Raw genomic sequence first — 15,474 nt, forward strand, 5'->3', positions numbered from 1 at the left:
AGGATGTTTTATTTTTGGTTTATGTATTTTTGTTTTCCATGTTGATGCTATTTAATTCTTTTAGATCTTTGTAGAATTTTCGCCCTTAGAAAGTTGGCAGTCAGTTCAGCAGCTAGGTCCGACTGTTGTCTTATCACTAGAGAGAGTCGTATGAGAGTTTGTAGTTTATATTCAAGACCCACAACTTCTAATAAGTGTGGGGTGTGAGTCGATATGGTGAGAGTATATTATCTAGAAGAATGGAGTTTCTACCATATTTTGATTCTTGTGGTATGGATGAGCTGTTCCTACACCATGTAATTATATTTCGACGCGAGGTAGAAGTATCATCTCGGCTGCCATGACATGGTTGACACTTTCCTATGTCGTGGGGGAGTTTTTTTTTTCTCAGAAGAGGAGGCTGCCATTCTATATAACACGACGTGGTTGACACTTTCCCACGTCATGGTTACTATACATTGCATTTATTTGCAATCTTTTGCACCACATTTTCGAAGTTGGCATTCTTGATTTTATTTACCGGCAAATTCAGACGCAACAGTTCCAGTTTCTAGTCTTCCAGCAATTTATGGAGCAACTTTTAGTAGCCCCATTCAATCTCGCCATTACTACCCTAGGGGAGTCTGTTCATTTTTCTCAATTTTTACAATTTTTATGTTCTTAATTAGTTTTAGCATACAATCAGGGCATTATATGAAATAAGTATGGGGTAAGGGGTCGAAAAAGTAATTAAAATTGGAAAATTTAAATTTGCTAGATTAGGAAAATTTAAAATTTAAAAATTTATAAACTTGAAAGAATAGTTTAATGTAGGAAAATCTAGTGATAATTTAATACTTTGCTAATACTATATGGGATGATCCGATGAGAACCTAGATGTTTAGTTGAGCCAATATACGTTATAGTGCATTTGTGGCCCCCTTTATTCTAGTGAAATCATAGGACAAAAACACAATCTCGCTTAGTTTGAGGATCGCAATATGTTTAACATCGTGTACTTGAAATGTAACCAGGAAGACCAATGCCTTAACAAATAAAAGTTGAAGCTAAGCGCCACTGCTTAAGCATGTAGGTATTAAGTGAAAAAAAGAGAGTTACATGTTAAAGAAAAGAGAGAATTACAAGAAAAGTTGTAAGAATTTTGAAGCAATCAAAGTATGAAATTCAAAGATCAAAATTTTGAAGAGATTCAAAAGTTGAAGATACCAAAAAAATCAAACAAGAAGGTGGTGAATTCAAAGAAATAAAAGATCAAATTATCAAAGAAGTGAAGAATTCCAAAGAGTTCCATATTGGTATCGAAAAGTTGTAATTTTCTAGGTTATATATGCTTGAGTTGCTTGACCAAAAATACATTGAGGTTAGAAAATTTTCTACGGATGGATTCGGAGGGATGCATAAAATGAGCGTTGTTCAAAAGAAGTGAGCGAGTGTTTATGAGGATTGTGAGTATTTAGAATTAGGGGGTGTCCTTAGGAAACATTTTAGACACGAATGTATGTGTTGTGGTCTTGGCATAATGGCTGATTTTAAAATGGATTGTTTTATGTGATATTGGTAAATAAAAAAGTAAGTTTGCTTGGGGGCAAGCAAAGGCTAAGTGTAGGGTATTTTGATATGTGTATTTTTATACATATTTTTATACATTATATCTTAATATTTTAGCCTTTATTATTCTTATTTAGAACTAAAAGGTACTTATAATGCTTTAAATTATAATTTACAACTATTAGTTGTCGATAGAGCGAAAAAGAAAAGATTGGAGCGGAATTCGGGCTTGGAAGCAAAAAAGAAAGAAAGATTGTTGAAGGCTGTCATTACGCCCACCGTAATATAAGTTACGCTTAGCGTACTGATGAGACAAGGACTACGCCCCACGTAGATTTACGTACGCCAAACATACTGGGCTTGGTTCCGAAGAATGGATAGGGATGGTTTTCTCACTACGCCTAGCGTACACCGACTTATGCCCAACGTACGTAAGTCGGTTCCAAAGGTTATAAAAAGTGAATATCGGCCAACCAGAGGGAGATTCCGTCTACCATCAATCCTTAGTCGACAAGTAACATATATTTGACCGTTTTTAGGGTCTAGAAGGTGGCCAGAGGGCCGTTAAGCTGATAGGAGTGAAGATTTGAAGGATTACAGAGCATATTCGTGTCGGTAATCATGTGGTTTGTTATCATGACCGTGTTTAGCATTCCACTGTGTTACTACTATGTTTTTACTTTCTGATTTTGGTGTCAAAACCATTTGTTTTGAGTTTATGATTAGATAAAACCTTGATTTGTGGATTAATTGTTATAGTGGATTGTTTATTTATGTTTAATTTATCTTGTCAAGCTTGTTAAAAGATCCTTATGTGTTAATGACAATTATTTTCTATTAATTATTAAGTATATTGAGTTATATGAACATCTGCTTGATTGCTTGCCTCTTATGATTTTGATGACCATCAAGATTATATGCCTCGGAATAGCAAACGTGAAACTAGGGTTAACTAGGAAATAAGTAAGTTAATGTGTGAGCCTTGTGTGACGTACCATCAACAAGAGGTTAATTGAATTAGTAATTTGATTAACTATTATTACAAGTCTTGCTTGATACGAACTGAACACTAGGAATCATGTTAGGTTAACCAATTGATCACTGTTTGAATTGACTTGTTTGCTAAAGGATTAATAATGGTGAACATGAACATCATCATCTTAGAAATCGGTGAACATGAATAAATAAATTTGTGTATCTATGATTTTAAGGTGTAATTTGTCTAAACTAAAGTACCTAAATAGATTTGTCTTCATATCAGTTTATCGAGTATTGCTATTTAGTTATTCGTTTTAGATTTAATAATACATTTATTTATTCCTTTTGTGTGTTTTGTAACCTATAATCAAACATTTTAAATTAATTCACTACCATTCCCCTTGTGTTCAACACCCTTGCTTATCAAAGCTATACTATATTCGATCGGATTCACTGTTTGTAAGGTATGGTTTAGATGCGATAAATTATAAATTATAAATAAAAAAACTAGTGCATTAAATATTCACATCAATACCTTTGTGTCTTTACCTTTTGGACAGATTATCTCTATTACACACATAAAAATCATAACTTTATGGAGATGCATGTCCAATGCATGTTCTTTTAATCTCACAAAGTGTCATATTCTTTCCAGAATATTCTTCATATATATTTTGTTTTGGAAGATTCAACCAGTTAAGTGTTCCTTATCCCCAAATTCTATAAGAATATTTGATTCTTTGTTAAGTTAAAATAATTCTTAATCTTTTTTAAAGAATACATTATGCTTTATGAAATTCTTATTTGTATTACTTTTTAAATGTTATTAAAAAATATGTCAATGTTGCAATAAAATATTATTATTTTGATGCAAATTGTTATTTTCTAGAATATATGCCTATGGATTTTTTTAAGAATATTTCTTGTTAAAGCGAATCATTCGAACAAAGTTATACTTTATAAGAATGAAAAGAATACGTGTTCATAGTAATATGATATAACCTTGTTTTGTTAGAAAAAAATAATGTAATTATCCATATTTAATTTTATTAAATAAGATAAATAAGAATTTAACAAAATACCATCAAATTAAGAGATATTAAGGAATCTTTCGTTTTAAAAAATAGGTTAATAGACTAAAATAAACTTACAATTAATTAAATATAATTACATAGTAAACGCTATTATATGTTATAGTAATATGCACCCTTAAATCGTAAACCATTCATTAGTTTAATCCAATAAACTAAAAATAATCATACAATCATATAATATTGTAGTTATCATGACTATAAATAGTATTTATGTAATGGTAGGGCTCTATTTATTTAAAATCTTCCACATTCAATAACTTTCTATGTGAGTTATCTTCAAGAATGTGTTTATAACCTTATTCGATTATAGGTTACCTATTGATAGTATAAAACTATTTACCAGTAAATTAATTTGTTTATGAGTACGTATTTTGTGTTTATACCTTTACTAGGTTATAACTCGTGAAAACCACGGTCGGTATATTTAAAATTTTTATATAGATAAAAGAAATAATAAATGTAAAAATAAAAACTAAGATATTGTCAATTGTAAGTAATTATGAATTAATTTGTTAAGCAAAGTAAACTTAATAATGTTATTAGAATATGATTTTGTATTTTTAAAATTTAAATTGAATTTGATTTGTTACAAAAAAAAAAAGAAAATAATATAAATCATAGAAAATTTTCACATATCAAAAAGACATTCTAAAAAACTGACACGTATCATTTTTAAGTTTCATTTATTAGAAGATATAGTTTGATTGATAAGCAAGGGACTAATAAGATAAATGTAAATAACACAGGTGAAATACTCATAAACTAATTACTTTAATTAATACATTTTTCATACACTCATGAGAGGTAACCAAGAATAAACTATGGATATAAACACACTCCCGAGGAGAACTTTCATATAGAAAGATATGAAATACAATCTAGAAGACTATTCTAACAAGACCTGACATTACATAAATATTAGGTCACCGCCGTAATGAGCAATCTCTAAGAATCAGGAATTCTTCATGCACCTAAGGACATTTTATCTTCACTTACATTAGATCTGATCCTTATCACGAAGTATTAGGATCAACTTCTTGATACACAAGTTTACTTGAACCACATTGTGGAGTCTTCAACCTCCTCGCCACGAGACAACATAGACACCCATTATTGAAGCCTTCAACTTCACATTAATTATGACTACAGGGTGAGATAGTTTCACTTATCAAATTATTGGGTTTGACCAACCATGCTTGTTTGATTTACAAGGCACATCCATTTTGGTTGATAGTACATGTGAATATGTTTGTGTAAATCATGATTAATTAATATGCAAGGCTAATTTTACATATTACTCCATATCTTAAGGACGAGATGTGTTGTCATATATATCCATGGTTAGCATACCGCAGACAATATATCTTAGTCGTCGCTTTGTTAGTCCCTACAACCAAGCGATAGTAATTGATAGTATATGTATAACCGCCTAGCCTCGGCTCGATGTATTGGCCACTACTTCCTTAGCCTTGGCCATGAAACTATTGTTTTGGCTATGTCACCACAAATATTTTTAGGGGTTATTGAGATCCAATTTACTGATTATTTATGTACTTCACCTTGGAAAATTGGTTTTCAATTAGGGTGATTTTAGAAACGTTTGTAGTAGTTGTTCGATTAGTGTTCTTGGTTTCGATCCATTTAATTTTTCCGTATTCATTTTTGGTGTATTCGCAGTATATTTTTAAAACAAGTTTAAAGGCATATATATATGATATGATCATTTTACATTCATATATTTTCGAAACATACAAAGCTACAACCGATCTCCAACTCCCTACCATATTTAGTATTTGGTGGGACACGTGATAGCCAATATGTTCCCTTAGTGTGCGACACAAACTAGAAAAGTCAGTTACATATAAGTGCACAACTAATAACATGACATTCTCAATCCTTCTGTATATTTGGGAGTTTGAAAGACAATCATAAAGGTAGATTTCAACCACTGTCGTACCTCAAGTGGTTTGTCTTCTAAAATGATCCACAGCAAAGATTTTGCGGGACACCTCAAAACCTTACAAAAGGCAGTTCATCACCAACTGGTTTGCAAAATAACCACATGACATAAACCCTAGAAACTTCATCACAAACCGTATATAAGTGCATGGCTTCCATGATGATCTTCCTCAACAAACAGGTTTGTGAACTTTCAGTCATCATACTATCAAGAATTATAATGTTTAAAAGCAATCTTATCCCTCTTACAGGTTCTTCCAAGAAACACCCTACTTATCGTGGAGTGAGGCGTAGAGGAAACAATGGAAAATGGGTTTCTGAAATCCGTGAGCCAAAATCCCCTAACCGGATATGGCTTGGTACATTCGCCACTGCTGAAATGGCTGCGGTGGCTTATGACGTGGCAGCACTCGCACTCAAAGGTAGAGATGCGAAGCTTAATTTTCCCGACGCTGCTTCTTCTTTGCCAGTTCCTGCTTCTTCTGCTTCTCGTGATATCCAGGCTGCTGCCACTAGTGCAGCAGCAGCTGCGGGGGCAGCCATGGATGCTTTGGTAAGCTGTCAGAGTGGTGATGTTACAGCTGAGCCACCAGTGATTTGGATTGCCGATGAGTTTATCGATGAGGATCTAATATTTGATATGCCTAATATGATAAACAGCATGGCTGAAGGGATGCTTCTTAGCCCCCCTCGTTTTGACTTCATAAGCGAAGAGAGTGCAACCGGAACTGCATTTGACCACAGCCTATGGAATTATACCTGAGTTGTCGATTTGTTCAACTCTACTTGATGTTTATATATGTCCAATGTTTTTATTTCTGTTTGTATATAGTATATTATGTAATCGACGAAGAAAACGTAAAAGATAGCAAGGGTATGAAAAGTATGGGGATGGTTAGGGCTACAGTGATTAATGTAGTCGAACATCCATCGTAAGATATACGTACGTATTGCGGGTTTTTTATCTGAGAACAGGCATCTTGAAGTAAGATATCTTAGAATAGACACTTTGAGAGTGATACGGATGCTTCATTGTCAGTTCGATGTTTTACCAATAAGTTAGGTGCATATGATTAAACCGAAGAACATAAATTACGGTTTTCTTAGTCAATGGTGCGTCTTATTTTGATTGCGAAATATTGCGGAAAGGCGTGTAAACTTTCTTGGTTTGCCTGTATTAGAATTCTAATTATGGTTTTTAATATTCTAATTAAATATTAAATATATGTTTAATCACTTGAGCAGTAAATTTTGTATAGTAACGTGGAGGTCGCTTAGCATCCACTTAGATGTTTTACCCATAACTTTGTTGTATATGATAGTTTCGATCAAATAAGAACATTATCTGGACAGTTTTTAATTATACCAGCTTGTGGATTGATTGATATTGGCACGATGATTTACAGTCAACACAATGCGAATGCAAACTCGCAATCTACGATGTATGCTTAAAGCGTAGTTTTCCCATCCGAAGAAATAAACGAGACGCTAAACCTTTACATAGATCAGAAAATCTGTTGCTTGTGTGTGGCAATGTCTAAGAAAAACTTGTGTTCTTGGTTTTAGGTCACAGTCCCTCTTCTGCATTAGCTTGATTATCCAATGTGCGAATCTCAACCTCTTGAAACTATATATTGCAGATACTAGATACTTATTACTTATATGGGTGGAAGAAAGTCTATGTTGATGAATGAGAGTAGCTCCAAGATCAGAAATTGGACAAAGTTCTTGTAAACAAAGAGAGCAAGCAAAGATAGTAAGGTTGTAGTAAAACAAATTGCCTTAGTATCTCAAGAACAATATTAGTTCCAACGGAATAAGACTAATATATATATATATATATATATATATATATATATATATATATATATATATATATATATATATATATATATATATATATATATATATATATATATATATATATATATATATATATATATATATATATAAATAAAGGTTCAATTGAGAAAATAAAAAAAGGTTGAGAATAGGGGAATCATTATCAGCCACTCATTTTATCTAAACATAAAAAGACACGGTGGCAAACTTGTAAATATGATAACAACCTTCAATCTCAAATACGTATCTGTAGAGAATTAGATTACAGTTCAAACTCATTAATCGTTCATCATCCAAATTTCTTCTCCAACTTTCAACAATCATCCACACTTCTTCAATTAAACTATCATCAACATCATCCAGTGATAATCAATCATCGATCTTCGTCAATAATCAACACGATTTAACAGTTAACAACAAAAATTCGTTTTTGGTTCTTTTAATTCAACTTTCAATTGTGCTTGAATACGATCAGATCTTCAACATCTATGATTAATTATACTTCCAGCGTTATTAGATCAACATCATCGATAATCAACAAAAATCCACTTCATATCATTCATTCAACATCGATTATCAAATAAAACTTCAAAATTGAGGTTAGAAAAAGATCAAATCGTTTTTTTTTTTTTTGAAAAATTTCATATAATTCTCTATCAATCTACTCTTTTGTAAGATTTAAATAGTCAAAATATCATGTTTTTAACATTTCTAAAAAAAGTTAAATTGTATGCACTCCAACTGTTTGATGAAATGCATAAACTAAATTACCACGTTATATTCATATATGAATATGTTTTCTGAGTATATGTTTATTAAAACAAAAAAACAAATATGCAAGTTTGTATGTTATTCATATGTGAATAACATATAAAAAGTATATATATTTGTAAAAATACCTTGTAATATTCATATGTGAATATACTGTGTAATATTCATATGTGAATATACTGTGTAATATCATATGGGAATTTACTGTGTAATATTCATAAGTAAATATATCATCTAATATTCACAAATGAATATACTATGTAATATTCACATGTGATATACCACGTAATACTATGTAATATTCAGATATGAAAATATTATCTAATATTCATAAGTGAATATACTATCTAATATTCATAAGTGAATTACTATTTAATATTCATAAGTGAATGCATCGTCTAATATTTAAATATGAATATACTATGTTTATTATGTACTATATTCATATATGAATGATAGTTAAACTGTAAAAAGATAAAATAAAAAATAAAAAAAAATTAATCATAGTTTTTATTCATAACTGAATAATGAATGTACTGTAGTAAAAGTCAGATTCATTTTTATTCACTTATAAATAACGATAGCTGAAAATATAAAAAAAAATAAATTTTTTATTTTATCTTAAAACTATATCAATATAGATGTCGATTTGTAGAGAATAAAAAATCATGAATTTTGGTATATTTAAAATCACTTTTCGATAAAAATAGATTCTTAAAAAATTTAAAAAAAAAACGAAAAATTTACGTTTTTGTATATATTAAGGTAATGATTAGCATAGTTTAAGGAAACATGTTTTGTTGGAAAACACATGTCTATTTCTTTCCCATTTCTGCTAATACGACGGAGGCTTTTGCAGCAAAAATAAATGAGTGGCTGAGAATGATTCCCCCATTCTCAACCTTTTTTTTCTCAATTGAACCCTCCTCTCTCTCTCTCTCTCTGTATATATATATATATATATATATATATATATATATATATATATATATATATATATATATATATATATATAACAACAATAAACCACATGCAATGAAATATACAAAAAAAAAAATAGTAAATAAAAAAAATTTAAGTGGAAACCCAAATAGGAAAAAAAATTACGGGCAGAGGAAGCCGAGAATCAATTAATGCACTAAATATTGTAGTGTTTACAGAGCTTGATCAAGGAGATTACAATAAGCTCATCAAACTGCAAAACTCGATAAGAACCTGAAACCACCATTTATAAACATATTGATTCCGAAAAGATAAAAATAATACTTCCTCCACCAATGAGTCATTTAGGCTTAATTATGATCATAAACATCCATCATGTCCAAACATAGTTTGAACTTGGCTATAGGAAGACTCTTGGTGAAGCTATCAGTGGGATTATAATCTGTATAAATCTTGTCTATGACACAATCACCTTTTTCAATGATATCTTGCACAAAATGGAAACAAATATCAATGTGTTTTGTTCGGTCATGAAACATTTGATATTTACTCAAGAAGATATCACTTTGACTATCACAGAAGACTGGGGTAACCTTTAACCTATCACCAAGTTCAATAAACAAACCCCTCGACCAAATATCTTCCATAATTGTTTCTATAATCGCTATATACTTTGCCTTAATAAATGACAAAGCAATGATACATTGTAACTGGGTTTTCCAACTATTAGCACAATCGTCAAAGTAAACAATACCCTGTAATAGATACTCGTTTATCCAAGTCTTTAGCATGATATGAATCAGCATATCCAAGCACCCCATGGTAGAATTACCAAAATCTAGACACGTAGAAGATGTACTACATAAACAACAAAATATTCATTGCACTACTTTCTAATGTTCTTTCCCCAGGTTTTCCATATATCTACTAACCATGCTAACATCATAAGCCAAATGAGGGCACATGCAAATCAAAGCATACGTTAAAAATCCAACAACACTAGTGTGTGGAACACATGCTATGTAAGTCATATTGCAGCGCCTTAGGATTTTCGCTATGTAATTTTTTTGTGAAAATGCAAGACCCAAGATTGCATGTCACGAGCAATTTACATACCTAAAATCTTTTTGACAGCTCTTAAGTCCTTCATATCAAGATCAACTTTCAAATGTTCTTTAATTTTTGTATCTTCTTCATATCTTTCATTGTGATCAACATGTCATCCATGTCTAAGAATAAGTATACCATCTAACCAACCTCATCGTTTTTGTAATAAACACAATGATCAAGGATGCACATCTTGAATTCCTGTCTGATCATGAATAAATCAAACCGCTTATACCATTGTATAAGATATTGCTTTAGTCCATAAAGAGTTTTATTAAATTTAAAGATGTAGTCATCCTTTCCAAGAACTACAATACCCTCAAGTTGTTGCTTAAAATCTCTTCCTCAGGCACACCATTTAAGAAATTTGTAGTAACATCAAGTTTCTCTAATTCATAATCATTAGAAGCAACCAATCCTAACAACACATTTATTAAGTATGTTTGACAACTGGGGAATAAATGTTAGTGTAATCAATACCAAGAATCTGAGCGTAACCTTTAGCTAATAACCGAGCTTTGTACCATGGTTTCTCATCCAGGTTGATATGTTACATGAGCGTTTAGACACACTTACATTTAACTGGCCTTTTTCCTTTCGGAATAGAAAATAAATCCTTACTACCATTTCTTTGCAAGGACTCCACCTCAGTTTGCATAACAGTCATCTAATCACTTGAGTCTTTAAACTAAATAGCCTCATCATAATTCATAGGATCCATTCCATACTCAATAATATAAACAACAATAAAGGCATAAGTAACACGATCAACTTTAACATACCTCTTTGGAGGTACAACTTCTCTTCTCGGTCTATCTACTGCAATGCATGGAGTAATAGCTCGTGGTGGTGAAGATTTTGACTCTTCAACAACAATGGATTCATCAGATGAGTAAGACTCTTGAATTTATACTAAACTTGGGAATAGAAGTGGAAGGTAAAGTGGGAAGCTCCGCCAGAATGCTCATAACCCAATAGTGGTATCAGAGACTAGGCTTGTTTGTTTGATACTTGATGCAAAATAGCTAAAAAAACGATTTTTTTTTGTTAACTGCACGTTTGAACTCGCCGAGTCCATGGGGGGACTCGACGAGTCCATGAAGAAATGCATGCTACTCATCAAGTCTGTTCATGCACTCGACGAGTAGAGGCTGCAGTATCCAGATTTTCGAGTTATGATGCTGGAAATGGACTAGAAACATTACCCTAAACTGTTTTGGTGTTTTAAAACGTGTTTTAGTTGGTGTAATATTTATGCTAATCCATTTTCAATGGCTATTATCAAAAATTACAAGTTTTATATAAGTTTTTTGTGATTCTTGAAATTCTTGATAATCATGTTCTTGAACTTATGAATTTAGATGATCATAGGAATTCTTTGTAACCTCCATGTTAGTTAATTCTTGATCATTATGTGTTTTAATGGAGTCCATAACTTGTCCTCAAGTTATGTAAAACCAAGAGTCACACTTGAATTAAAACCATTAAAAGAACACAAGAGTTATGAAAATGAAGAGTCTTCATTTTAATACTCTAATAAAATCATAAGGTATGAGAAATGAAAAGTTTTGAAAGTTTACAAGACTTGCCCTCAAGTTTTGGAACAAGTAAAGTCATAATTAAAACTTTAGTTCCAACCCTTAGAATTTTAAATATTAAAATTCAACCCTTATACTTTATAATATTATAAGTGAATAATAATTATATATGTATAAGATCAAGTCGTCTTACCGCTAGTACGCCTCATTCACGAAGCCGGTCTATAAGGGGGTATAAGGTTGTTGCCTATAAAATGGCAACTTAATGGGTGTCCACTCTCACCCACCGCTTCCTTGATCGGTGGAGGGTCGTTAGTCGAACGGGTAGGACATGGACTTATAAATTCTCATAATAAGTATTATAAATATACAAAAGTAGCTAAACATTTATTAATTCCCAATCTTAGTTACTTTAGGAAAATGTGAATAAGGTGCTAATCCATGAAATTACACTTTGCACTTTGATTAAGTTGTTAGTGGAGCGTGTGTGGTTAACCGGCACACTAACTTGGACTTATCAAGGTAGGCAAAGGGTGACTTAATGTTTATCATAGTATCGTTGGAGCGTGTGTGGTTAATCGGCACTTCAATTGAGGGGTAATACATTAAGTGTACCAAGTAATTTGCATGGTTACTTCACACCTTGTTTTGTGATCCTCGGCATCCCAGTCACAAAACTTGAAGGGCACACTTGAGATTTAAACATGCCATTGAAAAGTTCAATGAATCTCAAAGAACCTAGGAATTTCTAAACCAATTAAAACCTAATAAGATTTATTCCGTTTTATGGTGAAAATTGGTGAATTGTCATTCACCTACCTTCAAATATTTTATAGCTTGGATTACGGCATCCCTCTTCTAAGTTATAAAATATTGTGTTGGGTCCTATCCTTAATATAGCATTTGGGTGCTTTATTAAAGGCTATCCTAAAATCTAATCTAAACTTATTCTTTCATTTCAGATGTCTTCCAAAAACAATGCTTCTAGCTCAAACACTACTGGCTCCTTCTCTCTCATGAACCTTTGCGGAAGACTCATCTTTGATGAGTCGAATTTTATGGATTGGATCAGAAACATCAGGATGGTCACTCGCTGTGAGGACAAAGAATATGTCCTTGATAGGGAGCTGAAGGAGATTGATGAGTCAACTGCTACCCCAGAGGAGATTGCTGTATTTCAGGCACATGAAAGGGATGCTACCTAAGTAGCGTGTATCATGACTGCCACAATGATAGTTGACCTCCAAAAGTCCTATGAGGACTATTACCCTTTTGAGATGCACATGGACTTGATGGAGCGATACCATCAAAGTGCTCGTCAAGAGAGGTATGAAATAATCTTCTCCATGATAACCACCCAAATGAAGGACAATGAGTCCCTCATGACCCACATGCAGAAAATGCAAAGATTTGTGGATCGCTTGAAGAAACTGAATGTTGACTTTCCTGAGGAGTTAGCAATAGATGTCATTTTGCACTCCTTACCTTCATGTTATGATCAATTTAGAATGACATACCACGTGAATAAGGAAGAAGTTACACTTAGTAAACTTCAAGGACTCTTAAAGACTGCAGAAAGTAGTCTTAAGGGTAAGTCGAGTGTTACTACTCCTCCTACTCCTACCGCGGCTAGTTTCTTGGCAATCGGGCATGGCAAAGGTAATAAGAGAAAGAACCCTTCTAAGGGTAACAAGGGTAAGACCCTTGAAGGCTCCTCATCGAGCAAAACCAAGAAAGGTTTAGTCTTCTACTAACCCTAATGAGGCTGAATGCTTCTATTCCCATGAAAAGTCGCACTGGAAGCGAAACTGCCCTAAATACCAGCAAGATCTTAAGGATGGGAAAGTAAAACCCAACCATGCAGGTATATACACTATATTGTCTAATAACTCACCTCATTCTAAGTCTTGGGCCCTTGATACAGGTTGTGGAATTCACATATGTTCTGATCTGTAGGGACTAAGAAGAAGTGAGGATTTGGAGCATGGAAAGATAAACCTAATCATGGCGAATAGGAAAGTTTCACCTGTCACCAAGATTGGAGTTTATTCCTTGTTACTAGATAGTGGGTTTAAATTAGACTTGAATAAATGTTGTTATTCGCCAGAAATGGCAAGAAATATTATTTCCTTTCATGCATTGTATAAACAAGGTTTCACCTTTTATTTTGATAATAAAACTGGTGGTATTGATGCTTTCAGTAATAGTGTTATTTATTTAAAAGCATTATGTCACACCCCAAAACCATGAACGGCGGAAATGTTCTGGGGCGGAGGACGTCATGTATAGTATCACAACAATGAAAAGTAGTAAACAAGCAACAACATCATCCATTGCATTAATAATATAATTTTAATACAAGTGTGTTCTGTCAAATTGTGATCCACACTAAAGTACAAATCAAAATGAAAGATGAGTCTTGAACGAACACCATATTCTCTAAACCTTGCATCGGTACCTGTCTACTGTTGACCTGAGGATACAAGTTATTTTGAAAGAGAGTATCAGCTCTAAAGCTGGTGAGATCATAAGTATTTTAGTGTCTTAATTTGTATGTAAGTATTTATATGTATATGAACTGTAAGTATTGAAAATGTATATGAACTATAAGTATGAAACAGTTTTAAACATCCTAGAAAACCATATGTTTCCTACTAAAAGTATCCTTCTACCAAGGCATCTAGTGTCTGTGTGTGTGTCCCTTGTAAGAGTGTGTATTTTCCCAAGTCCGACTATTATTATCCAAAATATAGCTTCTACATTACCGTGCATTGTGCGAATGTTCAAGAAGTGAATGTTAGGGGGAAAGGAAATAGTACTATGGTGTGGTATTGAATAACTACAACCGTACTAACTACCTTAAGTCTATTGCGATCTTGTGAGTACTGTAGTAATTGTAATAAGTGACTACTTCTGTACTCCTATTGCCTTATTTGAGAGATAAGGCCTAATGTGATGGCTAGATCCCAGGCTAAATGCTCCCTTGTCAAAGAGATTTTGGGACCTACACACGACCCCTACAAGTATTCAATTCGTGAACATCCACATTATTATGATCATGTATACCCGATATAACTATCACAATGCGTTGTGATTCATCGGTATAGTTAGATCCTGAACTTGTCCTATGCTATAGCACCTAGTGATATATGTCCTGTTATCGTATATGTAAACACACTCATGTAACCGTATATATGTAAACGTACTCATGTAAGCGTAATCATGTAAACATATCTATGTAATAATATAGTAATGTAATATAATGTTCTGTGTGTGCTAGCTGTAATGTGTGTTCTCTCTCTATCTAGTATGTATAGTAATGTACTGTGTGTACTAGCTGTAACGAGTGTTCTCTCTCTATCTAGCAAGTATTGACTCATGAATGAACTAACTCATTGTATGATATCACGTTCTAGTAATAGTTCTAGTATCTTCCTAAACTACCCATATGGTAGCTTACTAGTAATGTAACTTGTACATATGAACATGGAGGTATACCCTTGCTACCCAAGGGTATTGAATGAACTGGATGAAACTTTATAACTATATATGTACACATGATATATAACTAATATTTAAACGACCTTCGGACGGATACCCGATGTCCCACCAGACCACATCTCAACGGCGAAAAGGAAATAGGGCGAGCAGACCTTCCAAAGTCTTTTAAACATTGCTTATATAACTATACATAC

The 15,474-nt window shown here is 32.7% G+C and overlaps 1 protein-coding gene across 1 annotated transcript; it reads left to right on the forward strand.

Annotated features, from left to right (window-relative positions):
- The first annotated feature begins 5,727 nt into the window (after nt 1–5,727).
- On the forward strand, nt 5,728–6,587 carry LOC111920369 (ethylene-responsive transcription factor ERF024). The gene has a single exon (XM_023915935.2). The coding sequence runs from the start codon at nt 5,728–5,730 to the stop codon at nt 6,340–6,342; it is 615 nt and encodes a 204-aa protein (XP_023771703.2). The 3' UTR covers nt 6,343–6,587.
- Nucleotides 6,588–15,474: the final 8,887 nt, after the last annotated feature.

The sequence above is a fragment of the Lactuca sativa genome, chromosome 2, assembly GCF_002870075.4.
Source record: "Lactuca sativa cultivar Salinas chromosome 2, Lsat_Salinas_v11, whole genome shotgun sequence".
Lineage (NCBI taxonomy): Eukaryota > Viridiplantae > Streptophyta > Magnoliopsida > Asterales > Asteraceae > Lactuca > Lactuca sativa.